This window comes from Gymnogyps californianus, chromosome 2 (assembly GCF_018139145.2).
Source record: "Gymnogyps californianus isolate 813 chromosome 2, ASM1813914v2, whole genome shotgun sequence".
NCBI classification, from domain to species: Eukaryota; Metazoa; Chordata; class Aves; order Accipitriformes; family Cathartidae; genus Gymnogyps; species Gymnogyps californianus.
Window position 1 is genome coordinate 53,434,990 of NC_059472.1, and position 26,073 is coordinate 53,461,062.

Genomic DNA, 26,073 nt, shown 5'->3' on the forward strand with positions numbered 1-26,073 from the left:
GTCAGCAGGTGGTGAGCAATTGCATTGTGCATCACTTGTCTTTTCTTATTTCTTTTTTTTGTTGTATTTCTTTTCATTACTATTATTATTATTATTAGTTAGTAGTGTATTTTTATTTTTACTGTAGTTATTAAACTGTTCTTATCTCAACCCACGAGTTTTACTTTTTTCCTTTCCTCCTCCCCACCACACTGGAAGGGGGAAGCGGCTGCGTGGTGCTTAGTTGCTGGCCGGGGTTAAACCACGACACTTTGTTACCTTAAGGTAGAGCAGCGCTTTTTGTTAGATAATTTGGAATTTGTAGCTTTGTACCTACAAAGCATATGTAGGCAGTAGCATCCAGTATCACTCAATACACTGTGCCACTGCAACAGGCCCTACTAGAGGGTCTGTGCACTTTATTCTAGTGAAGACACAGCGATTTTCATTACATGTATACGAAATATTTACTATCTAAAAACGTCCAGTGCTGGAACTTAGTTCATATTCTCCCTTAATACAAAGACATCGGATACTTAATTTATTCCTTGAATGAAAAAATTAGATACAGGCAGAACATAATGATAAATACATTCTCACACACACATAAAAAACACATTCCTGAGCGTTATCTGAAATATCAAATGGCAAGACGAACAAATAATTGGTTACTCTACCGCTACTATTAATTTTGAAAAATAACATGACATCTGACTTTAAAATCCAGCAGATCAATATAAGCAATATTCCTTTTTCCAGCAAAGAAAGTTCTTTTCCATGAGGACTGAAAACAATTACTCAGTTGTTAATAGAACAAAATACTTCATACTGCAGAATTAAAACTTTGCAACTGCAGGCACTCTTTAAACCAGCTTGCAGATAGGCTGAATAACGAGGACCTTATTTTCATGCAAGTGAAGTGCCTGCATTTCAGGTAGAACCATCCTTCCCCCCTTGGCATATTCGTTTTGAAACTAGATTAAATAATTCACCAGGGATTTTTTTTCCCCAAAGCAGTTAGCATTCTAAAATGGAAGTGCTGTCTCAAGTCTACAAATACAAGTATGCTTGTATTTCAAAGAAATACAAAGAAAAACAAAATCCTGTTTAACAAACTCTTAAAGTAAGGAGGTTTGATATGCCCTTCCAAATGTCATAAAGTCATCATTTAGAGGTGCTCTGAATCCCAACCTATATGAAAACTCTCAAGAGACCCTTCCTCTCTTAACTGGGTAGCACAAATGCTCTTTGCTCTCACAAAACTCCGCGGTGCCCAGTTGCACTATGCAATTTGCATTCTTAGAGTGTTCTGTTATTCGTCACCTTCACTGTTTGACAAACCTCCCCTACATGCCCTCACAATCCTTTCCTTTCAAAGCTAAGAGTCCTTAAAACAGAAGCAGCTGCACTCTTCTGAGCATTCCTGTTTGTACCTTTTCTAGACAAGCACAACAGCACGTAGGAGGAAGACTGTGTTCCTTCGGACAGGTTTCTCTTTCATTTCATACTCCTAGCCTAAGAAGACTGCACACCCTACGTACCCCTTGAGCACTGCTAAATGAGGGATCAGTGAACATGCAATTTTGTACCAAGAAAGCTTAAAAGTAATTAATTTACAATTTGGGGGGGATATATATAATCTTTTCAGAGGGCCTGAAGGCCAAAGTGTCCAGCCATATGTGTCTTCTAGATCTCAATCTGTACAAGCAGTTGTGTCAGACAATGAAAACGTCACCCTCAAATTACAGAGTGACTACAAATAACAACGTTTCCACTTACAACATTTATGTATTCTTAGACCAGAGACTTCTCTCAGAAATGACAGCAAATACAGAGGAAACTCTTCATGCTCGATTGACAGTACTGAAAGGCTATGCATAAACTCAGAACGCAAGAACAACACCCAGCATGAAAGAACGAACAGGAAGTGCAATGAGACCACACAAAACTCAGAACGCATTCAGTTTCTCCCAGTTAACCCCATCAGAAGCACAAGCTGCACCTTCCCGAAACCTGAACACATAAACTGTCATGATTGAATTTCTTTCTCTAAGCTCGTTTCTCAAGTGTATCCCAACTATGTCCCTATTGTTTATGACAGGAGGAAAAGCTGTCAGTCTACCCTACAATGAACGACAAATTAAAAGATCCTGACGGTTTCCTGACAAGTATGTTTTGCTGGTTCCTTAAAGACCATGAAGATTGTATTTATTTCTTGCATTATTTTATTTCACCTGCAGTTTTGCGCCTATTCTAATCCTACCATTCTTCTACAATGGCACAATGCAAAAGTCATTACGGTTTTGTATATACAAAAAACCAAGAACTTTATTAGATTTTTAGTTCAGTTTTAATTGAAATTTGATTTTAAAGACTGAAGACAATACACCAACTCCTTCCTTCCAAGCAAGAAGGTGTTTCAAGCATTAAACACTACAAAGAATCACCAACAGCTTATGGATCTCGAGTGCCCGGTTTAAGGCAGACGGACTCGGGCTTCACGCCTCCAGACTGAAGCCAAACTCTGCCGCACCGACCCCAAGGACAAGCCTCTCCGTTACGCCACCGCTACAACTGACGGGCACAGCACTGTCGCACACGCCACCGGCCGGGCTCAGCCGAGGCGCTGGCAGGCGCCGCTGACCCGGGGTGGTCTGGGGATGTGTCCGCCAGGCGACGGGAGCCCGCAGGCGGCCCTGACGACGACGCGGGGCCCTCGCCACCCCCCCGCCCCGCGCCGACGAGCCGGCGGGCGGCGGCCTCGGGCGCGTCAACCGTCGGAGCGGGTGCGGCGGCCGAGCGCAGCACGCGGTTCCACCGCCCAGGCCGCCTGCGCGCCTCCTGCGGCGGCGGCGGCAGCGCTCCGGCCCCGCCCCGCCCGGCGGCGGCGGAAGTAGCGCGGGGCGGAGGGCGTGAACTCGTTCCGAGGTCGCGGTGCTGAGGCTCGCTTTCGCTTCCAGGCCGCTCCCCGCCCGCCTGGCCCCACCCCCAGCGGCGGCACGGCCGTCGCCGCGCGCAGCGCCACCACCGCCCCCCCCCCCCCCCCCCCCCTTCCGGGCCTCCGCGGCGCCTCTTCCCCAGCCTCCCGCCTGGCTCCTCCTCCTTCCCCGGCCGGGGCTTCCGCGGGCGGGACGGGCAGCGCCAGGCGGGGGAGCTCGCGGGCCAGGCAATAGATACCGCCGTTGCCGCCGCCGCCGCCATCGCTGCGGGACGGTTTCCGTCTCCTCGGCTTCTCAACATGGCAGCGGCGGCGGGAGGCAGCCGCGGAGCTCGCAGGCCGGTGCTGCTGACGCCTCGCGGCAGCGGCGACCGCACCGTGTTTCTCTTCGACCGGCGCCGGGAGCAGGCGGATCCGGACGAGAAAGTGCTCAGCTACAGCAAAGACAACTACCGCGGCTTCCGCAGCGCCATCTGCCAGGTACTGGGGGCGGGGAGGCGAGAGGGCGAGCGCGGCGGCGGCGGCGGCGGGCGCGGCGGCGGGGCCGGCCGCGGCGTTAACGCTCCTCCGGCGGGGGCAGGCGCGGCCGAGGGGCGCCCTCGCGTTCCGTCCGCGCGGGCGGCCGGGCCTCGCGGCGCGGGGGTGGCCGGCACGTGCCGGCAGCCCCACGTGCGACGGGAGGCGCGAGGGGGGCCGGCCCCGGCGGCGAGCGCCCGGCCGGGGGCCGTTGGGCGGCCGGGGCGGGGGGGGTGGGGTGGGGGGCTGCCTCCTCTGCCTGCCCGGGGGGGCGCGGGCCGCCGCTCCTGCCTCCTTCCCCCAAACTTTCTTGCCGGGACAGGTGGGCGGGCGTCGAGGAGAGACCGCGCCCGCTGCCTTGGCGTCCCCTTCCCCCGGGCACCGGGCCCGCCGCGCTGAAAACGCCCGTCCGGGCGGCAGCAGGGCGGCCGGCGGTGCGGTGCGGCGCGGCGGCAGTAGCCCCTGGTGGCGGGCGGGAAGGCAGCGGGCGGCCCGGGAGCTCCCCCGCGCGGGGAACCGGCGGCGGCGGCACGGGGAGGCGTCCTCGGGTACGGTGCAGCGCACCGGAGGGCCGGAGCGGCGGTATTTCTGCTGTCCAAGGTGTCGGCGATAAGCGCCGGTCCTTTCCCGTCTTGAGCCCTGTAACTGTCTGTCCGAAGTCCGCAGTGGTGGCTGCCACTTAAATACATCATCTGGCTGTTTTTTTGCTGTCTCGTGTATCCTTTCGGTTCTCTTTCCTTTCATTATGCAAAATAAGAACTTACTCTGTCTTCAGATCTCTTGGAGGTGGAGATTTCTTTCTACGTACGGGCTGCTTACTTTAGTTAGCTAGTGATACCAGTAGGCATCGCCCATTTTCTGTCATAGTTTCGTTTTCTGAGGGAGTGATAAATGCCATAAACCTGTTAGCTACCTGCGTGTGTTTTATATTGTGAAGCGCACAGGAAAATCAGCTGTAAATTGTGCACTAATTTAGTCTGATAAAACGTTCTATTTTAGTTTCTTTATCCAGCGTAATTTGCACTTTGTTCTCTAGGGTATAAACTCTTCGAGGAAATTGCTTGGTTTGTGCTATGTCTGGACAGTGTTTAATGTAATGGTTTCCTACTTTGGTGGAAGCTTTGAGTTATCAATGTCAGCAGGAATAGCTGTCACACATGACTACCTCCTCCTTGCACAGTTCTACTTTAGTGTTCAAAATGGCATATTCATATTCTGTTAGAGGTACTGAATCTGTACTACTACTTAAGGTGCTACTACTCAGCAGTAACTTGGCTATGGAGTGTTAGCACATCTATTCATCTGGTCAGAGCCCTAAAGTTCAGAAGACTGGAAGAAACAAGTAACTGAATGGAATAAAGAAATGAGTACACTTACGCAATGTAACATTCTGAGAGAATGTTACCTACCGCACAGTGGGGTGGGTTCATGGCTTTCTAAGAACCAACATCCTCCTTAATGCGGTATCATTATAGGGTTCGTATCTCCTTTGAGTAATTACAAGTATTACATGATTTCCTCCAAGAGTTGTCTTAATGAATCCCATCTCAACTGTACCTAGCAGATGAATTGCAAGGATGCTTCATATTTTCAGTATTCAGGGCAAATATGCTGATGATTAACCCATCTTTTTTCTTAGCTTTTGTAATGAATTGATGGGCTGAGGTTAACACTAATTTGCAACTTGTAACAGACAAGGGAGTCTTTCTTTTCGTGGCTTTTGTGTACATGCTGCACACTGCAGTGACTTCTGTTTCCGTGCATCCTGACAGTGTTCAGTAGTTCACAGAGCTTTTGGCATATCTGCAGTCTTACACAGAAATAAGCCATCATCACAAGATGTGACAAATCTTGGGCACAAACAGCTTCAGGGTTTTCTTATCTCAAAAATGCATTGACATTGTGGAGTCGGTACTTTAATGCCATTAGGCAGACCGCTCAGATGTGCAGCATAGCATTTGAAAAGTCTGGTGCCGCAAATCAGTGTGTGTTTGGATTTGGTGCCTGTGAAAGTAAAATTTTCAAGTATAGTTTCTTATATTTTCTTACCATGTCAACATAATCCTTATCACCAGTCCTGGTGACTGTTTTGGGGTGTTAAGGATAAGAGAGTCAGTGCTTTTATAAACTTGTGCAACAAGAACCTCAAATGATCATTCCCTTAGAGAAGGGCCTCCTCCAATAATGTGTTGACTGTCTGCGAGTTCAGTCAGAGATGCCTGTCGCAGCTTATTTCAGTGTGGTGATTCTTTGCACCTTGGAGCTCTCATTATCCTACATATGGGACATCTAACTCTGAAAGCATGCTGAGGCAGGCGGTTTGACATGACCAGTAAGTGCTGGTACAGTGAAAACGGGACAGGCTGAGGTCCAGGAAGTTTGATGTCTGATGTCTCCCACACCAACAGTGTACAGGTTCTCATTAGGCTTCTGGAAGAGCGTTCTGGCATCTTGGTGCCTCTGGGAGTTTTGCGTGTTGTTTGTGTTTCTCCGGGTGTTGTACTCCAAAGTGCCGAATTTCTGGCATATTGAAAGTTGCAACTAACTACTTTCAGGAAAAAGGCTATGAATGGGTTCACCTGATTGGGACAGACTTCCCCACTTCATGGTGCTGAAAACGTGTCAGGGAAGTGATGAAAGTTCAGGAAGAAAGATTCTTTTGATAAGCGAGTTTGGAGTTGTTCAGGCAAAGATGAAGTGGAATGTTGCATTTGCTTTTCTCCAATAAAAGCTATTAGAGACCATCTGAGTGTGTGATCAGGCAAATGCCGCATACCTAGCAGTGTTGTTTCCATGGGTATCCTGTCTGGTGGCTCAGCCTCAGTAGAGGCTCAGCTTTACATCGACTTTTGTCGGCAGTTTGTCGTGCGACTGAGTGATTCTACTGTAGCAGCGAAGGTGCACATACATTTTCCAGTCTGCCAACTGGACTGTGGGGGTGGTAATGTCTGACAAGGGCACCAGAAATATTAAGCTGTTGGAACTATTTCTGCTGTGAACATCTTCCTGTGGCGTAAGAGAATTCCTTTGGATATAACTGGATATGTAGGAGTCAAAGGAGAATGTAAATCTTGAAAAAATAATGAAATTAAACCTCATTGCAGTATGTGATGATTCTGAGTTGAAAATACTTGAATGCCTGAAGGCGTGGTCTTAGGCTGCTACTTCTGAGACTTACATTTTTTCATAATGCAGAGAGAAGGTATTTTCCTGTTTGTGTAGCAAAATAACTGATTCTTGAGACAAGAGATTCAGCCACTGACAGGTTGATTTAGGAGCTGATTTATGTCCTCTCTGTCATCATATAAAATATTCCTCCATTATTATTAAAATATTCTTTATTAATTTTTGAAACTTTTTTTTTTGAAGCAAATATTTATTGTCACCTCATGAATCTTTTTTTACTGTCCCCTAACAACAAATTAATGCATGGCAGTGTGGTTGGTTGTGGCTTTATATACTGATAAATTAGCCTTTCCTTCTGAGTGTGCGGGGGGGGGGGGGGAGATTAAAAAAAAAGAAATCTTATAAAAGAAGCTGGAGCATATATAGTATTCATTCTTCTTCCTTGAGGTGATCAATCCTAAAGCGGAAACCTCTTAATTACAAATGATCTGTTAGCTTGATTATTCCATTTGAGCACTGTCGAGCATATGTGGAGCAGTCATGTAATTTCAGTCCCCAGAACCATGAAGTTTTAAGGTGAATAAGTGAATTAAATATGGAGTTTCACCGCTTCTTGGGAGTGCTATTGCTTGGGAGTGCTACACCTTCCTTTTGTCTTCTGTGAAGTATATGCCCCACTGCTTGTCCTGATGTTTAGAGTATAATTGGAAAATATGTACCTGCAGTGAGCAGGATGGAGCTGAACTTTGTTGGCAGCTAATCCAAGATCCCTTGCTCACGTTGTCCAGGTACACAGTGAAGCTGGAGCACTTCAGTTTGTTGCTAAGCTGGCAGGAATCCTTCCAGGCACTTACCTTTCCACTTTAAAAGGAGTGTGACCTCTGTATCTGCGCTGAAAACTGCAGCGAAGTTTTGCTATGTGTGAAGGGGTTTTTGAGAGACTTTGAGGTGAAGTGCCAGTCTGAAGAGAGCTAGTGGTACTAAAATGACTTAAGTTTTTTACTTAAGTTTACTAAAGTTACTACTTAAATAGGAATTGAATGCATTTGTAAATGCTTCTTTAATTCTTTTGAAACTTCTCATCATTGTTGTGACCTCCTTGTTTGAAGAAATATATAGCGAGTATAGATCTGTAATCTGTGTAAAAAGTAAATATCTGTAATTTAAGTAAATACTCAAAATTCAGACATCGTAGTAAAACAAAATATTTTGCTTTTAATCTTTTGTCACATCTTTTGTTGAGCTTCCCATTGTATCCTAACAGTCTACCTACTGTTTAAACAGATTATTTTGCCAGTCCACCAAAATAAATTCCAGTGTATCAATAAGCTAAGAGGCAAAAAAGGATGTTCATTAAGAGGGAGTATGGAGAAGAAGCATAGCTGTGGTGGAAACTCAAGAAATGTATAATATTTTTTTGTGTGAATATTTGCTTACCAATGCCTAATAAATAGTGTATAATGAAATTATTTGTGATCAATGAAAAAGTATTAGCAACTTCTGCTGTTTGTATCAGCAGAGGGTAACTCTTAAATGTATTGAAGAGGTATTTGGATTACTTACTAAGATACTGTTCTGATAAATTTGCTCAATAAAAGTACTTCTATTCTTAATGATGAAATCAGTCCATCTTGCAATAATTATATTTTTTGTATTATAAAACCTATGTTCATTTACTCTCTTTCCAAGATTCTGTATAATCAGAAACTAAAAATAGATAAATTTTAAACATGCCGTGCATACACAAAACAAGTTTTTCCTTGATTTTTAAAGAAACTGTTGGAGGTACTGTAAGGTATGTATAAGATGCAACAATACCGTGAGTTTTTTCCAAAACTGTCATATTGTATTTCAGGCTTCACTGAAATGCTTGTATAGCATCTTTCTTACTGACATTTCAGTGGGAAGAAGGATGCAGTTTGCATACCTTTGTGCACTTAGGTACTACCTTATTATGTGTTGACTGATTTGGAAAGCTGTGTGGTTTTTAAGTTCCTGCTCAAATTCGAGTGCTGATGACATGGTCAGATGCAGAGTGTCTGCATTCCTTTAGCATTAGTTATCCAGGTGCAGCTTTTTAGATGTGACCAAGTATTTTTGCTTTTGAAGAGTGACTTCCAAATTCTTGTTGCTTTAGCAAGTGATGCCATACAAAGTATTTTCATGGTGGAAGCAGTATGGAGTTGATGTCAAAATTTTGGCTGATAGCTGCACTCATTAATATTTGTGATTGTGCTTTTAGACACAATGGCTTGTGAAAGTTACTATATTTGTCTAGACTCTGAATAAGTCTAGTAGTGACAGCATGCTCTCTGCATAAATTCTAGGGTCCCCAGCTTCTTTCCACTTGTTAAATCTTACAAATCTTGAAAAGATGTCTGAGTTAACTCATTGTTCTGGACAAGATTTCATAGATTTATGTATGTGGCTTCTGTAGAAAGCTTCTGTCATGCAATTTCCCTCTCTTCTTTTTCTCTCTGCTTTTCCACCAAAATTATGATAAAGCTTTACTTCAAGATACTGTGTAAAATCTTCTTCTGTTACTGGATGTTGTGATAGGTAGCAATGCTTAGTGTTTCTGTTGAACCATCTATTCACTTCTTAATACCTTTCTTTGATATCATTCTGTAAATATTCAGAAGTGTATCAATTGAACTTCTGAAAGTAGTGAAACTTTTAAGTAGGACAGAGGACAAGGCACTTCAAGTTCTGCAAATGTTGTCTTCTGTAATTCATTCTTTGATGGAGATGACTCTGTCAATAAAGGATGGTTGTAAAATGTTTCAGAACACTAATGTTCACTGCCGGTTTTTGTCTGTAGGTTGTCTCTAGTGACCATCTGCCCAGAAGATACAGCTACTGAGTGTTCCTATATTTCTGTAATATACAACTCTTTGCTTTGAGCTCCAAGAAATGCTTAGAAATAATTTCTGTCTTTTTTGAATGCAACTGCTTTTTTAGAGACTTTTGGATCCCCTTTCTGTTGGTGTCCAAAGATGATATATGTTTGTGTTCTGACATTAGGCAAGTTCATTCAGATTATGATTAAACATGATTGTTATCATACTTGCTCTCCTACCATGAGTGCTCAGTACCAGATCTTCGCTACCAGATCTTCAGCAGGTTGTCATCATTTTGAGACTAGCTGACCCAACAGTAGACTGGAAAAGTTTATCTTGTTAGCACTCTTAGAAGTTACATACAGTTGTTCTCAATTACTTCCAGCAAGGTCTTTGCCTTCACTTAATCTGTTTATATCTTAGTTTTTGTATTTGCTAATTTATATGAATGACCTTAATATTATCTAGTTGTACCAATAATTGAGAGAGACGATACGAATACCTCAGTGTCCAAAAGCACTACTGAAAGACAGCTCTTGGTTTGAAAATCTGAGGTTTGAGAATAAAATCCTTTTCCTTAAATGTCTTTTATAGTTTCATCCATTTGATGATCTAACAGATTTCTCTCAATTTGGACTGATAATTCTTTTTAATGTGGCATAAAGCAGGATAGCTAACTGATAAATGTGTATCTTTCAGGTGATAAATTGGCAAATAGCATGAGACATTCAGCTTTTTTAGATTCCTGAACAAGTTCCTGCAAAGGAGCCGCTGGATCAATGTGAAATACTCAAATTAAAGCTGAATTGTTTTTTTATCCCCTTAGGTAGCTGGGGTATGTAGATAAGTTTTGTGAAAATGAGTAGCTATAAAGGACAGCATTGAAAATGCCATTGCCAGATCTCTTTACATTTAACTGATACAGTTCAAGTGCCCTTTAAGAGGTTTGTATTGGCAATACAATTCTGTTAGCCAGAAGATTATTTCTGGGCTAGGTGCCACTTTGTGGAAGGTGGCTGCGTGGCTGTTACGTCCCTGTTATCCCTTAGCTACATCACCAAGCTCTGAGGCCAGTTCTTCACATCATTCTCATGTGTCTGCCTGCTGGGAATGGTTACCGTAGGAGCAGACAGAGCATTTTAAAGGTATAGAAGTTGCTTATTGTAGGAAACAACTGTTTGTGTTGGAAAAGTTTGGATTGCAAGGGGTTAAATGTCTTCTCTAAAGATACTGTAGTTTCGGTTTCACTGTTTTACATCTGTCATGTGTGAGACTGTTCCATTCCTTTAGTTTGAAAAGTCAGCACCAGAAATTATTATTTTATGATAACAGACTGGAGGACCGCTGGAAGCAGACCAGTGATTCTGTGCTTACAGTGTGTTATTTCTCTTTCACTTACCACTTCGAACCTATCCATGTTATTGCAAGCTGTGGTGGTATACACACAAAGTTGAACATTTGGTTGTTGAACACCTTTTCCAAGGCAGATGGTAAATTTAGAGGCAAAATGTACATTGACTTCATGTTAAGTGTTCTAGTTGTCTTAGTAGCCAGGTAAGCTTTGCAGTGCGTGTTCAGATCAAATAGCAGCAAAACTTGCTTTGGTGCTTATGTGCTAATATGTGAAAGAGAAAAGAAACTGAGGCCTATTTGAAGGAGTCTTGGCTGCTGAGGAGTTGTCTGTGATTTGTGGGCTCGTTTTGTTTTGATGGTTTTTTTTAGTTTATAAAGAAAACCTATGACTGAAGCAAGTATATAAATTGAACCTTGCTTCTTGATTCAGATTTAAGGGTTAGAGAGATCACAATTCATTCACACTTTCGTATATCATACCTGTAAATTGCTCTGCTGAAAGCTTCTTGGGCATCTGGCATTCATTTCGCTGTTTAAAACTCTTACCTTTTAGCATTATATTAATCTCATGTCATAAACATCCACCAACAAATTGAGAGCTATTAGCTTTATTTATTTATCATGAAACATAGGCAGTGTTCCAGACTGAGCCTCCAGTTTATAAAGAATGCATTTCTTTTGTTTGAACAAAGACAGCTTTTTGGCTTATGTATCATTTCATAGCTATAATGACTGACATCCTGCTGCGGGCAAAACAGGCTTGACTCAAGGAATTTTTTTTAATTTAACTTATTGCCAGTTAACACAAACTTTTGATTACTGATTGGGGGGGGCAATTAAACACTTAGGGAAATGCCTTTCCTCCCCCTTCTCCAAGCTCATCTTCTGTCATACACATCTCTTCCCCCATTCTTAATCTAAGCTTCCCTTGTTCTCCCCGTGCGCAACGCTCGGTCAATCCCAATTCCTTTGGTGAGGCAACAGGCAGTGCAAGAGGTCAGGGCCATGTGCAGGGTTTCTCTCTGTTCCTCCTCCTCCTCCTTGCTCTTTATTGGTTTTCTTCTGCTCTTGTGGGTTGCCCACAGTCCACAGCCCTGTGGGAGTAGGAGGACAGAGAGGGCAAATTCCGTGCCCTGACATGGATCCACCATGGGCCCCAGTACCTTTGGGGCCATCCCTTCTATGGCATGGAGCCCCTCCTTTCAATGTGTCTGCAGTGCTGTCCCTAGCAATGTCTCCTCTGATGCATCTCCTCTATTGCTTCTCGGTTCTCCTCTATTTCTCTCCCAGTACGTTTGAGCAGCAGCACCATGTGCCCTTCTGGTTGAAATTTTGGTGCGCAGTGGGTTGTTTCCATCAGTTTGAGAGCCATCTGGCACTGGCTACGGCTGGCTCGGCAATTCATGGCCTCCTCCCGCACTGGTCACCCCTACAGCTCTCTGGCAGCAAAACCCTGCAGTATACACTCGGTACACCTCCAAGTGTGGCTTCACAAACAATTTAAATGGCTCTTAGTGAACAGCTATGGTTGTTTTCCCAGAATATTCAAAATTTGGTTCATTGATATAATGTTCTATACTTTTTAGGGTTTAGGCAGCTTTTTTTCTCTTTTGTATGCATATAACTGTTCATCTTTGTAACATTTTGACTTTTGCATTTGCATGTAGTGATCATATATAACCAATAGTTTAGGAATCCTCGTCTTTTCACGTATCTACCTCTCTTTTTAGAGAACATACAATTATTATTTTTTTCTCCTAGATTGTGGATTAATTTGGAGCTTGTCTCTGTTTTTTCCCAAAAGTCTTTTCTTTTGTATCCAAAAAAATAAAAGCTTTCTGCTTAGTTGTTTTAACACAATAACCTCCAAACATGCTTTCATTGCGAATATGCAGCGGCATTTCTGAGTATAGTGATTCCATTATACTCTTCAAGATTTTGATGACATCAAAAGCTCTATCGTGATTGTGCATCTGAACAATTTGCAAAAGAATAACCAACAGATTTATAATCTGAACATACTGCTAGGTTGTCACATGAATCTTTTGAGGTCAAGAATTGGGTGTGTCTTCAGTGCTTATCTGAAAAAGGACACAATCCTAGTCTGAAAGGGGCTCAGCAGTGAAACCTGATCTTTATATCAAGTCAGCAAAGAATACCATGATGTCTCTTACATGCGAGAATCTTAGTGAGAAATGAAACATTTGGCCAAACGTTGTTTATCAAAATGAAATGAAACATCATCAACTGTTCAAGTAACTTATGCAGTAGGTTCACTTTTATTCAGGACTGACCAGCTCATCTTCCTGAAGACCACATCCACATATTTGGACAACTGTGCAGCCACCTCACCGCTACCTGGCATAATGGGAAGAGACAGGGGCTGGGATAACTAAGAGTATATGACAGAGGGAAGAAGGAAGTAAAACAAATAGGTCTTATATACAAGTGAAGCTTTCAAACTGAGAAATTTTCAAAGTTGGCCAAAGTTTACAAAGGATGTGGCCTCTTAAATTCCAGCATGGACAAGAAAAACAAGTTATCTGCAGTTAGGACTGCCAGACTTGGTCCATGAACCTGCTTAGTAGCTTATCTCGAAATTACAGCCATTTGGAGAAAAGCGGAAAAGACCTGCTGCCAGTAGATACAGTAATGCTGGGCTCACCCAGGAAATGCAGGTGTAGCTCTGCCTGCAAGGCTGTTGCAGTCGGCTTAGTTGAGGCTCACCCATGGAATGGGGAAGAGGACCAGAAGGAGGAGGCTGCCCCTGCTCTGTTAGCAGGCTGCTGTCTTGTGCATGCACTACCTCATCCTAACTTCTTGCTGCCTTAAAGTAAATACTGCACTCTTCATAAGGTTTTGAGAGCAGAAGAGCTTTTGGGAGGTAGAGAAAATAGGGAAGCTGTAATTATACCTGGAGGGAAAAGATGCTTATCTATGTTTTCAAATGTAAAACTCCCCAGTTATTGTATATTAACCATTAACCTTGAATGGCACAGTAGGATGTTAGTTTTATAGTATTGATATTTTTTAGTGCTTGTTTTTCGTGCTTTTTTTTTTCCTGCACAGGTTTGCCATGTGGAAATTTGTGTAGTGTGAGAGGTTAAGTTGAAGTGATCTGAACGTGGAAGAGTTAAAAAGTAATAATTACTCCAGACTCTTAAGTCTGAACATCAGTCTCTCTGTGACATCTCCATTTGTTTCATTTGCACCAAGTGCTATGAGAAATTTGACAATTTTGCTAATTGTGCTGATGGATACTAACTGTGTATTTAACATAGCCGCAACTAGGGAGAAGGTAACTGAAAGATGGAAAGCAAACTTCTAGAGAAACCTTAGGCAGTGTTTTTTAAATATTTTTGTGAGTCTGAGTACTAGGGATGGAAGGAGAGAGGTATGGGAAATGATGAGGGCAAGCTGCTACAGGGAATGCAAGAGCTTCACAGAAGAATCTGGCTAAAAGTGCAGAAAGCACCTATCAGAGGCATGACCACAGGACTGAAGGGGTTGATGGAGTTAAACAAGACCAGAATTGACTTTTACTTGAGTTTCAAAGACCTGGAAAGGCAGGAGAAAATACAGATATTTAGTTTATTATTTTGAGAAAGAGATTAGTGTTGGACGTCAGGGTGCAAAAATCAGGGCAGATGTAGAGGCATATAAATGTATGTAGAAAGCAGGATAAAAAGTCCAAAGATACAGAAACATATTCAAAAGTTGGAGGCAGCAAAGTGGCAAAGATTGTTTAGGTTCAGAAGAATATACTTCAGTGTTTTAATGGTAAAGAATTTTCTAAAAGAAATCTTGATTATTTCTTTTTAAATGTGTGACATAATTGAAGAGCAAAGACTTTAATGTGTATCCAACATTAAGAAATATTTGGTTGGTTTAATGTCTCAAAAAAGTGCGATTAAATATGGGACAGCCTCTAGATCATGACTATTGCTGTTGTAGTTGCGCAGTCTGAAGTAGAGCTGTTCAGTCTCACTCCTCAGCCCTCAAGGTGATTACCCGTAAGACAGTTCCTCTGCCTTAAAATTCCTGTTGCTCGCTAGAACATATTTTAAGCAGGTGAAAAACCCAAACTATTCTAGTACAGACAGTTTTCGCTAAGTTGAGAAAGCAAATGAAGTTAAGTTCTGGAATTAAACTGTGTTCTGAGTTAATATGGGAAAAATATTTGGTCCCTTCTCAGTAGTTTGTGGCAAAGTGAATAGGAAGACTGCTTTTTTTTTTTTTTTATTTGTCTGATTACTTTATGGAGTACTTAGTTATAACTGAATAACCTCCAATTTTTGTAGGCATTTGGCATAGCTACTGATGAAACCTTTGTTATCACCACAACAAACAGGAAGGAAATTACAGAAGACAACTTCAGTAAGTATCTTAGATGGCAAAATAAATACAGCTATTTCTTATATTGATTGTAAAGGTCGCATGATGATTGTTTATACTCTATGACATGCAATAATTAACTGGAAGTACAAATCCTATAATAGCTTGCCAAGAATTGTTACAAAATTGACTTTCACAAACAAGTTGTTAAAAACTACTCGTTAGTGTGATGACAGTTATACAAGGTATTTTTTTACCTTCCATCACAGATTCTGTAAACGATAGGAAAAAATGGCATGTAAATAGCTATCACCTGAGAAAACTTGCATTATTAAGCTTGGAAACATGAAAAGATTTTAAATTAAATGTTGTGGCTAGGATGCTGAGCAGTCAACGCCTGAGAAAATACAGAGGTTACCTGAGGCTAAACCTGTACTGGTTTTGAGAGCAGAAATTGCCCGGTGCAGTGCTCTTCAATATACTTTACATTTAATCTTCACCACAGGTGAACTTGTTCAAGATGGAGTTACTTTGTATCTGCTACAGTCAGTTGATCAAATGCTGCTTTCGGCAACCAAGGAGCGAATTGACTTCCTGCCCCACTACGATACACTTGTCAAAAGTGGCATGTACGAGTACTATGCCAGCGAAGGGCAAAATCCTTTGCGTAAGTACCTTCCAAAATAATCTTGTGTAAATGATGTTTATATGAATATAATGTGGTTATGAGCAATTTAACTTTTAGTTACAGCTGGTGGAAAAAATATAGTCTTAACTGTGAAAGAAAAATTAACTATGTTCTTCATACAAAATTTTCTTTTAAAAATGACTCAAAATGGCCGTGTAAGAATCCAGATTTACAGAGGTACCTCCTCAAATACTTCTTTAAGAAGTTTGAATATTTTAGAAGGAAAATGACTTTAGTCTTGATGATAATCTTGCACATGTTGTCCAGACAGGTCAGCATTTGTGTTATCAGGTTTTTGTCTCCTGCACTTACAATAGACTTTGTGTTTGAATTTGGTGAACAGTTTTTGTATGAGCTACCATAGAATTTGGTCTGCTCTCCAATCTGTGGTTCTACAGGGCTTGGCTTACCAACAATAGCAAGTATTTTTTTAAAAAGATGCTGCTTTAGTTTTTATCTAACTGGTATATTAAATACGTAACCAGCATTTTGTATTGTTTTATTGAAAAAATCAGTTTCTGTTTATGGGTTCTCTGAAAATTCTGTCTGTGGCTATGAGTACTTTTTAAGTATGTACATCTTAAGTACAGCAGGCTCAAAATTGTATAGAAAAAAATGCAAACGTCAAGACTCAAGCATTATACCATTCCCACAGCGATTTCTGTTTCAAAACAATCTCAACAATGTCTATAAATAGCAACTGTATTTTTAAGTACCAGTCTCCTTTTGCCCCCTCCCTTTTTCTGCGCTTCATTTGTTTCCTGCCCTGCAAAAGACAGTGTTTTGGTTCAGGTTTGAGGGTACCGTGCTCAAAGTGCACTAATAGTTTGGTCAGTGATATGTGTATCTCTGTGCACAGGAATTGCTGTATTAGACCACACAAAGCATTCTGTCTGGATCTGCGCTTTGTTCCTACCAGCAGCCAGTATCAGATACCTGAGAAATACTAGGAGAACAGAAAGGCCATGCAGAGATGCAACGAAAGTGATTCAGGGACTTTTGAGTTCGTATCTATGGACTGCTCTTTTCCATGAACTTGTCCAGTTACTTTCTGAACCACATAACATCTTTAGCATTCACAATATTTTGTGGTATTGAGCCCCCAGCTTAATTGCATGTGATGTGAGGTGTCATGTCTTTTTGTATGTGTTGAACTAGTTACCAGTTTTTTCACCTGTTGACCCTACTTTGTATGCTGGGAGATATCATAAAGCATTGCTGGCAGATTGGCTGAGTTAGTGAATCATGCTTTAAACTAACAAACTTGGGGGTTGGGGTGCAAAGCCGTGACACTAGTGTACTCACAAGCACCAGGGTGGATGAGTGCACCTACTGGAGTAGTGAGGAATGACCTCAACCCTCCAAAAAGGTTCCACCAAAAAGGTGAGACAGTCAGCAGTCCAACTGAAGTGTCTCTATACCGATGCATGCAGCATGGATAACAAACAGGAGGAGCTGGAAGCCACTGTACAGCTGGAAAACTATGATCTAATCACTATCACTGAAATTTGGTGGGATGACTCACATGATTGGAGTGCTGCAATTGATGGCTATAAACTGTTCAGGAGGGCCAGGCAAGAAAGGAAAGGTGAGCGGGTTGCCCTCTACATAAAAAAAAAAGGATTGACTGCACAGAACTGTCTTTGAAAAACAGCAGTGTACAAGTCGAGAGCCTATCAGTGAAAATTAGAGACCAAGCCAACAAAGTGAACATCATGGTTCGTGTTTACTACAGGCTGCCTGATCAAGGGGAGGATGTTGATTGAAGTGTTCTTATTTCAGCTACAGGAAGCATCACACTTGCAGGCCCTGATCATGTTAGGGGACTTCAGTCACCCTGACATCTGCTGGAAAAGCAGCACAGCAAGCTGCAGGCAGTCTAGAAGACTCTTAAGGATAACTTCCTAATCTAGGTGATGGAAAGCCTAACCAGAGGAGATGCATTAGTTGGACCTGTTGCTTACCAACGCAGAGGAACTTACTGGAAAGGTCAAGATTGCTAGTAGCCTGGGCTGTAATGATCATACCCTGGTGGAATTCGTGATCTTGAGGAATATAGGCTAGGTGAAAAGTATAGTCAGGACTTTCAGTTGTTTAAGGGAGTGGACACCCTGGGAAACAGCCCTCAGGGATAAAGGAGCAGAAGAGAGCTGGCAGCTATTTAAAGACTTTTTTCTTAGAGCACGAGAACTATTGATTCCCATGTGCAAGATCTCGGGCAAGGAAGGCAGGAGACTAGCATGGCTGAGTAAGGACCTCCTTGTCAAACTAAAACACAAGAGGAAAATGCATAGGCAGTGGAAGCAGGGGCATGCATGCTGGGAATAATATAGAGATATTGCCTGGGAATGTGGGATGGGATCAGGAAAGCTAAGTCACAGCTGGAGCTAAATTTGGCAACGGATGTGAAGAATAATAATAAGGGTTTCTCCAGGTATGTTAGAAAAGGAAGACAAAAGAAATTGTACCCCCCCAATAAATGAAAGGGGGAGATCTAGTGACGACTGACGTGGAGAAGACTGAAGTACTAAACAATTTTTTTTCCTCAGTTTTCACTGGCAATTGTTCTTCCCACATCTCTTGAGTCCCATGGATGGAGGGGATGCCATCCAGAGGGACCTTCACAGGACTGGATACAGAGGAAGAATCACTTCCCTTGACTGACTGTTCGACACTTTGTCAGTGTCTCGGTATTCCTGCTGGGTAGCCCATCCCCTCTTCAACCTTATGCATACTTCCCATCAGCATTTGAACTTGGTCAGGAGTCTTATTCATCAGTTCTGGCCTTCTGCCACACTTACTTGAGTTTCTGCACAGTGGAGTGAACTACTCTTATTCTTTGAGGAGGTAGTCCTTGGAGATCAACCAGCTGTTGTGAGCCATCCAGGGCAAGTATTAAAAATGCTTTCCAAGGGCAAGAACTTAATAACGCAGGAACAAAGTACCAAAGGGGTGTAAAGTAAAAGAGAGAAAGCTGCAAAGGTATAGATCAATAAGGATTGGTGGATGGATAAAGGTGGGTTGTGTGTGTGTCAAACATACATTTTCCTTTTCTTTATATGTTGAGCTTTTTTTCTTCCCTCTACTCTTCATGACAGTAAGATTGTTGATTGCATAGCAAAGAGTTGTCAACAGTGGGGCAGTTCATTTGGAGAATATAACCATATGAAGCTGGCAAATATCATACCTCATCATTGTATTTGTGTGTATTGGGTTTGCGTAGCAAGGTTTTGGTAGCGGGGCGGCTACAGGGATGGCTTCTGTGAGAAGCTGCTAGAAGCTTCCCTTATGTCCGATAAAGTTAATGCCAGCAGGTTCCAAGACGGACCTGCTGCTGGCCAAGGCCAAGCCCATCAGCAACGGTGGTAGCGCCTCTGGGATAACATATTTAAGAAAGGGAAAGAAGTTACAGGGGAGTAGCAGTTGCAACCAGAGAGAGAGGAGTGAGAATATGTGAGAGGAACAGCTCTGCAGACACCAAGGTCAGTGAAGAAGGAGGAAGAGGAGGTGCTCCAGGCACCAGAGCAGAGATTCCCATGCAGCCCATGGTGAAGACCATGGTGAGGCAGGCTGTCCCCCTGCAGCCCATGGAGGTCCACGGTAGAGCAGATATCCACCTGCAGCCCGTGGAGGACCTCACACCGGAGCAGGTGGATGCCTGAAGGAGGCTGTGACCCCATGGGAAGCCCGTGCTGGAGCAGGCTCCTGGCCGGACCTGTGGACCCGTGGAGAGAGAGGAGCCCACACTGGAGCAGGTTTGCTGGCAGGACTTGTGACCCTGCAGGGGACCCACGCTGGAGCAGTCTGTTCCTTAAGGACTGCACCCTGTGGAAGGGACCCATGCTGGAGCAGTTTGTGAAGAACTGCAGCCTGTGGGAAGGACTCATGTTGGAGAAGTTCATGGAGGACTGTCTCCCATGGGAGGGACCCCATGCTGGAGCAGGGGAAGAGTGTGAGTCCTCCTCCCCCTGAGGAGGAAGGAGCGGCAGAGACAACGTGTGATGAACTGACCCAAACCCCCATTCCCCATCCCCCTGCGCCGCTCGGGAGGGGAGGAGGTAGAGAAACTTCGGAGTAAAGTTAAGCCTGAGAAGAAGGGAGGGGGTGGGAGGAAGGTGTTTTTAAGATTTGGTTTTATTCCTCATTATCCTGCTCTGATTTGACTAGTAATAAATTAAACCAATTTTTCCCCACGTCGAGTTTGTTTTGCCCATGACGGTAATTGGTGAGTGATCTCCCTGTCCTTCTCTCGACCCATGAGCCTTTCGTTTTATTTTTTCTCCCCTGTCCAGCTGAGGAGGGGGAGTGAGAGAGCGGCTTTGGTGGGCACCTGGCATCCAGCCAGGGTCAACCCACCACATTGTGCCACGGTGATGTATCTTCAAGCTGAACAGTAGTAATTCTTTCTGCTGAAAATGAAACACTGTAAAATCATACCCCTAGCTCCTGTGTCATGTTTCAGTGAAATGCACTGTGGCTTACTGGGAGGTACATGTTATGGATGCTGAAGCCATGCTGGGGTAGCTGGTTAGCATCTTATCTTACGCTACTCTGATCTCTAGCTGCTTGTCTTTTCTGCTAATTTTACCTGTCAGATTTTTTTTTTTAATTGGCAAATGGTTTGTATTGTTGTTTCTTCCACTCTCATCCTGGATTCAAGGGACTCTGAAGTTAATTGTTGTTAAAAACTGTGTTTTTCCATATATGATGGAGGCTACAAGAGAAATAAGAACAAAAGCAGTAGAATGAGATACTTCTCTTGTGATTTTATCACTGTCGCTGATGATGCTAAACTGGATGGTGAGGTAAACACATCAGAACAGAGAGCCATCTTACAAAGAGGCTGGAAGGCCTCTTCCAGCTGGACAGGCTGGAAGAGTGAGCAAGCAAGAACTGTATGGAGTTTAACAAAGACAAGTGCAAAGTCTTGTGCCTGGGACGACATAACCAAAGAGCCCAGTACAGACTTGGATCTGTGTGGCTGGGGAGCAGCCTTGCTGAAAGGGACCTGGGGGTCCTGGTGGACAACAAGCTGAACATGAGTCAGCAGAGCACCGCTGCAGCAACAAAGGCAAATCAGATCCTGGGCTGCATCTGCAGGGGCGTTACTAGCAGAGATGGAGATGTGATCATCCCACTTAGCACTGGTCAGGCCATGCCTGGAGTGCTGTGTCCAGTTCTGGTCCCCATAGTTCAAAAGAGACATGGACAGACTGGAGAGGGTCTAACCGAGGACCACAAAGATGATCAAAGGGCTGGAGAACCTGCCTTGTGAGGAAAGGCTTGAAGGAGTTAGGTCTTTTCTCCCTGGAGAAGGCAAGGCTCAGGGGGGACCTCATCACAGTATTCCAGTACTTGAAGGGCAGCTACCAAGAGAACAGAGACTCTTTCTTCACAAGGAGCCACATGGAGAAGACAAGGGGCAATGGGTACAAGTTGCACTGGGAGACATTTCACCTTGATGTAAGAAATGAATTTTTTACAGTGAGAACAGTCATTCATTGGAACAACCTCCCCAGGGATGTGGTAGAGTCCCCATCATTGGAAGTTTTCAAGATGCGATTGGACAGGGTGCTAGATAATCTGATCTAGGCTCCCTTTCCCATGAAAGATTGGACCAGATGATCTTTCGAGGTCCCTTCCAACCTGGATTGCTCCATGATTCTATGAATTACTGTTAGTTCACAGACATTAATGCTGACTCATAGGGAAAAAAAGTGTGACAATAGCATTTTTAGGTAAATGCATATATTTCAAAAGTTGCAGGTAGAAATATTGTTCTCATTGCTAGATTCATGTTAACTGGAAGCATTCCCATTCTTTCAGTCACAGAATTTGACGAGATTCAAAGGAGCACTTCTGGCAGTCAAACCATAGTACGTTCCTGAAACTGTAGAGTAGTTCAGCCTTGATTTGAAGGAGTGCACCTTTAGCAACCACATTGGATGACTTTTTTTATTTTTAAATTTTTTTTTTAATAAAAGTACTTAAGCATGAGAATATAAGTAGGAAACAATATCAAAACATGCAGCCCATCCACTGAGACAGAAGAATAACGAACAAAAGAAAACTGTCAATTCTGTGGCATGTCAAGATGATGTGAGGTGTTGAGTGCAACGGTGTGGACACAGAACCTTCTGTTATTTGATGTTCAGCTGCAAAAACCAAGGATTTTTGCTACTATCCATTCATGTTTCCCTTTTAAATATGTATAACATTGGTAGACAAGGAGTTAATACTATTTTGCTAGTATTAGCACAATAAAACTTGTGGGACAAGAAGATGATGAGAGCTGGAAATTGGGAGCAAGGGCCTATACTGCGAGAATGGAGAGATGAAGGGTAGCGAAATGGAGAAATCTAATCCTCTGTCGTATAGTTATAGTTACTATTACCACCTTGTTTTAGAACTGTTAAGCTTTGAAGAGGTATACGTAGTCTGTGGTTTCTTGTTTTCATTCTTCTCTGTTTATCAAAACTCCCAGTCCCTGTTCCTCTATTAAAAAAAAAAAGTCTCATCTGAGAAGAAAAAGAGTATTTTAGAGTCAGAGTCGAGTATCATCCATTTAGGTTTACTTATGGTAGTATTTAAACAAACAGGTTTGTGCATTAAATGCAAGATGATACATGGTCATCAAGTTCTACAACAGAACTTGAAGAAGTTCCTTCTTCTGTTTTTATGGTTTCTTATGTCAAGAAAACAAATGTTTAAATGAGTTTTCAGTTTAGAAATATACTTGTAAAGAGTTGGTTTCAGTGTTGCTGGTTTGGTGTTTTTTTTTTTTTTTTTAAATTTAAATTTTAAATCAAGAAATAAAATTAATATACACTGAGGACTGTAACTTTTCTACATTGGAGAAATTCCCCAGTATGTGCATAACAATCCAACTCTCACTCTGTTTTCATGGTAATAAACAGCACTGCAATCAAACAGTTGGTTTGTCAGAAGAAACTTACATCTCATAAGATCTTTATGAAGTCATTCAATACTGCACTTACTGTAAGTGTTCACATAATTTGTACCTGCCACTCATCTCCCACGAAATACTGAACATTCCCTTGGTAGGAAAACCTCCTTTTCCTTCTCTCAGTAGGCTTCAGAATAATAATATGAGATGAAAAAGGATAATGCATGCATATGTTCAGTTTTCCTCTAGTTCCTCACACGCATGATTTGTTTTCCTTTTCCCTCCTTTTCTTCATAAAAGACACTTTCCACTTCTGTTGCCTCACATTATGATCATTTCCCTGTACATAACTCCAATGATAACCTCTTGTGTTATCCAGAGATTTTGTATCAAGGTCAAATCTGCCATCTGCATGTAAAAATACTGCATTTTACAATGTGGTTTGAATGTAAAATATAGCAGCATCTTTGACAGATTTGTGTTCCAGAAGTATTGAAACAGGAGAAGGTATATCCACAGGAGAGGAAGAGACTTTGATCATGCCTGTCAATGTCTGTGGGCCTAAATATCAAAGTTTCTTGACAACTTGCTGTAGTTTAAAAATATTTTGAACTTTTGTTTGGGTCCATCTGGCAGTATCATCAACATACATTTGCTGTTTTCTCTCCCTGCATACTGGTGCCCAAAAGCCTGAAGCATATTTATGCATGAGTCAGAGAAGTGATTTAAATATGGGATCTCAATATTGTCTTTTTGAAGTCCATTGATTTTTTTAGTAGTAAAGCAAACTTTACTACTACTAAGGGAAAATTAAACTTTTCCCTACATTTTCCTCCATCATGTTATTGCTAAAGCAGCTTGCTAGGGTGCTTTAAATCATCATTCTCTCTAAAAGAGAGTGAACAAGCTTCAGATGTTTGTGAGAAACTTTTCATGTGCATTTAAGTCGATTCTTGATTTTTGTCTGTACTCTGCAATAGGTGATGCAGGGAAAGGAGGATTTCTGCTCTGAGTGTACTGCATGTGTTCATATTGCTACCACAAAAGCCTTTAAAATGGTCCTAAAGTTCTGGTACTACTTGTGGTCATAACTCTTCAGTCCTAAAGAGTCTACAATGATCAAGACTACAAACAGAATAACTTTTAAATCCACTTCTGTAATGACATTATGGGTACATTTTTATTTCTAATGTGTTACTAATTCTCACTCTTTGAGACCTTAGTAAAGTCATTTGTGAAATTCTGCAACACACCAGTAATTCAAATTTGCAAACCAGCTATATTAAACTGTCTACTTTTGTTTATTATGTACTAGAATTGACTGTTAGAGCAAATAGCAATTTTGAATGTGTGCAAGTGTATTGCAGCTGATGCTCCTTATTTGCAAAATCTCTAAGGGCATGCCTAACCAGTTTCATGTGTTGATGAAAGGCCATTGTTCTTTGATATGGAATAGTAAGTATGGATCACATGGCTGATGCTCAACTCCTGTTGTCAGCAGTGAATAAAGTTGCAAAGAAACTGTGAACTGTTTTTATACTTCAAAAACAACTTGAGGGAAAATGCCCAATGCGTCAGTGTTGCTGTATCATACTAATACTCAAGGGATTTCTTTTGCATGTCTGAAGCGTATGGCCAGAGTAATTTGCACTGCAGCATTCTGAAGAACCTTGCAAATTGTAGGGAATAAAACTTCCTTATCAGAGAGACTGAATGGAAGTGCCTGTTCACTAGGGCTGATCAATTGGAGTGAATTAATCCGAACTTGATGTATTTTTTTTCAGATTGATGCTGTTGTCCTAAATTAAATGCAATCTTTCACTAAAGTTAGGTAGTCCTAACTTTAATTAGGTAAGCGCTCCAAGTGTTAATATTTAGAAATAACAAACTTGTACAAGTAGTTTGGCTGACTATTTCTGCTGTGTAATGCCACGTATCTGACGGAACTTTGGTCGTATTTACCATTCACTAAATTCTTCAACCATTTTTACGAATTTCTTTGTGTTCTTTTTGTAAACAAATAACTTTCTATTGTGGAAGTTACACAACATTTCCATTCAGGTTTTTTCAATGAGTTCATTCTTCCCTCAATATTTTAACAAGTCAAGTCAGTTTTTTACATACTTTGGACTTCCATATGAATCATACAAATTCATTCCTAATCATGGAAAGAGACAAGTTTGTCTTGTGGTAAGGAGCCTGTTAGTTCATCACTGTTCCTAGGTACTTCCAATAATTGTGTTCTTACCATCAACAGAGACAGGAGAGATTCAGTGATGAAATAAATCATAAAGTATATGTACAAAAGCTTTTCTTTTTTTTTTTTTTTTTTTTTAATCAAGATGTTATATAATTTTGATGGTTCTGACAGTGCTTAGCTCTTGTTGTGTTTAGGGAATGTGTTATCCTTATTGCTTAAGAAGAAACTACTGTGAGTGTGTGTCTGTTTTCTGAGTGCTATCTTTTGAGAACAAGATTTTAATAGGGTTATTTTTCTTCAATTTCTTTAGCATTTGCCCTTGCTGAGTTGATTGACAATTCTCTGTCAGCTACATGCCGAAATACTGGTATTCGGAGCATACAGATAAAGTTGGTAAGATAGAAATATTCTACTTTTTTCAGGTGTAGTTTGCATTATTCTTTTTGGTTTTTTTTTTCTGGTGCTCCTTGTTTTTTGTTTTTTTTCCCCCAACAGTTATTTGATGACTCCCAAGGAAAACCAGCTGTTGCTGTGATCGATAATGGACGAGGAATGACTTCTAAACAGCTTAACAACTGGGCTGTATATAGATTGTCAAAGTTTACAAGACAAGGTGACTTCGAGAGGTTAGAAAGTTTTAATCATTTTTACAACAATTAGCAGACTCTGCAAAGGTTCACAGAATATCATTTTAAGACGTATCTCTACACCAACACTTAGCTAAAACCTGTCATTCTATGATTATATATAAATAGACATGTACATTTTGTAGGTAGGAAGTAGAGAAGCTTCATAACACAAAACTGCTCTTCTAATATGATGATACTGTGAGAACATTTTTTTATTCTCGTGGCCTTTTCTAAGCTGTCTTTGACTTGCCTACATACAGCTAGGGGCATTCTGTGTTCTGCAGAGTTTTTTTTATAGTGTGTTTATCTGTTACCTGAAAGCCTTTCAGTAGTGCATTAAGCAATGCATTCAATGTCTGTTATGCTACTGGAATAACGGATACAGGGTTTTGGTTTAGGGTTTTGGGAGTTTTTTTGTTGTATCTTAATCGTGTACAAAGTAATGCAAAATTATACCTGAAGATGTCTGTATTTTTTGAAGGGGGCTAGGCAAAATAAATGTTTTGCATTTAAAGAAGAAAGTGGAGGTTTATGTTGGGTTTTGCTACTTATATGAATTCAT

General features: G+C 41.8%; 1 protein-coding gene across 1 annotated transcript in view; it reads left to right on the forward strand.

Annotated features, from left to right (window-relative positions):
- The first annotated feature begins 3,217 nt into the window (after positions 1 to 3,217).
- Positions 3,218 to 26,073, forward strand: part of SMCHD1 (structural maintenance of chromosomes flexible hinge domain containing 1) — a 90,730-nt gene continuing 67,874 nt past the window's right edge. Inside the window, exons 1-5 of the mRNA XM_050890867.1 lie at positions 3,218 to 3,397; positions 15,054 to 15,129; positions 15,593 to 15,754; positions 25,193 to 25,275; positions 25,378 to 25,508. Coding sequence (XP_050746824.1) covers positions 3,218 to 3,397; positions 15,054 to 15,129; positions 15,593 to 15,754; positions 25,193 to 25,275; positions 25,378 to 25,508 — 632 coding nt within the window. The remainder of the gene's footprint in view (positions 3,398 to 15,053; positions 15,130 to 15,592; positions 15,755 to 25,192; positions 25,276 to 25,377; positions 25,509 to 26,073) is intronic.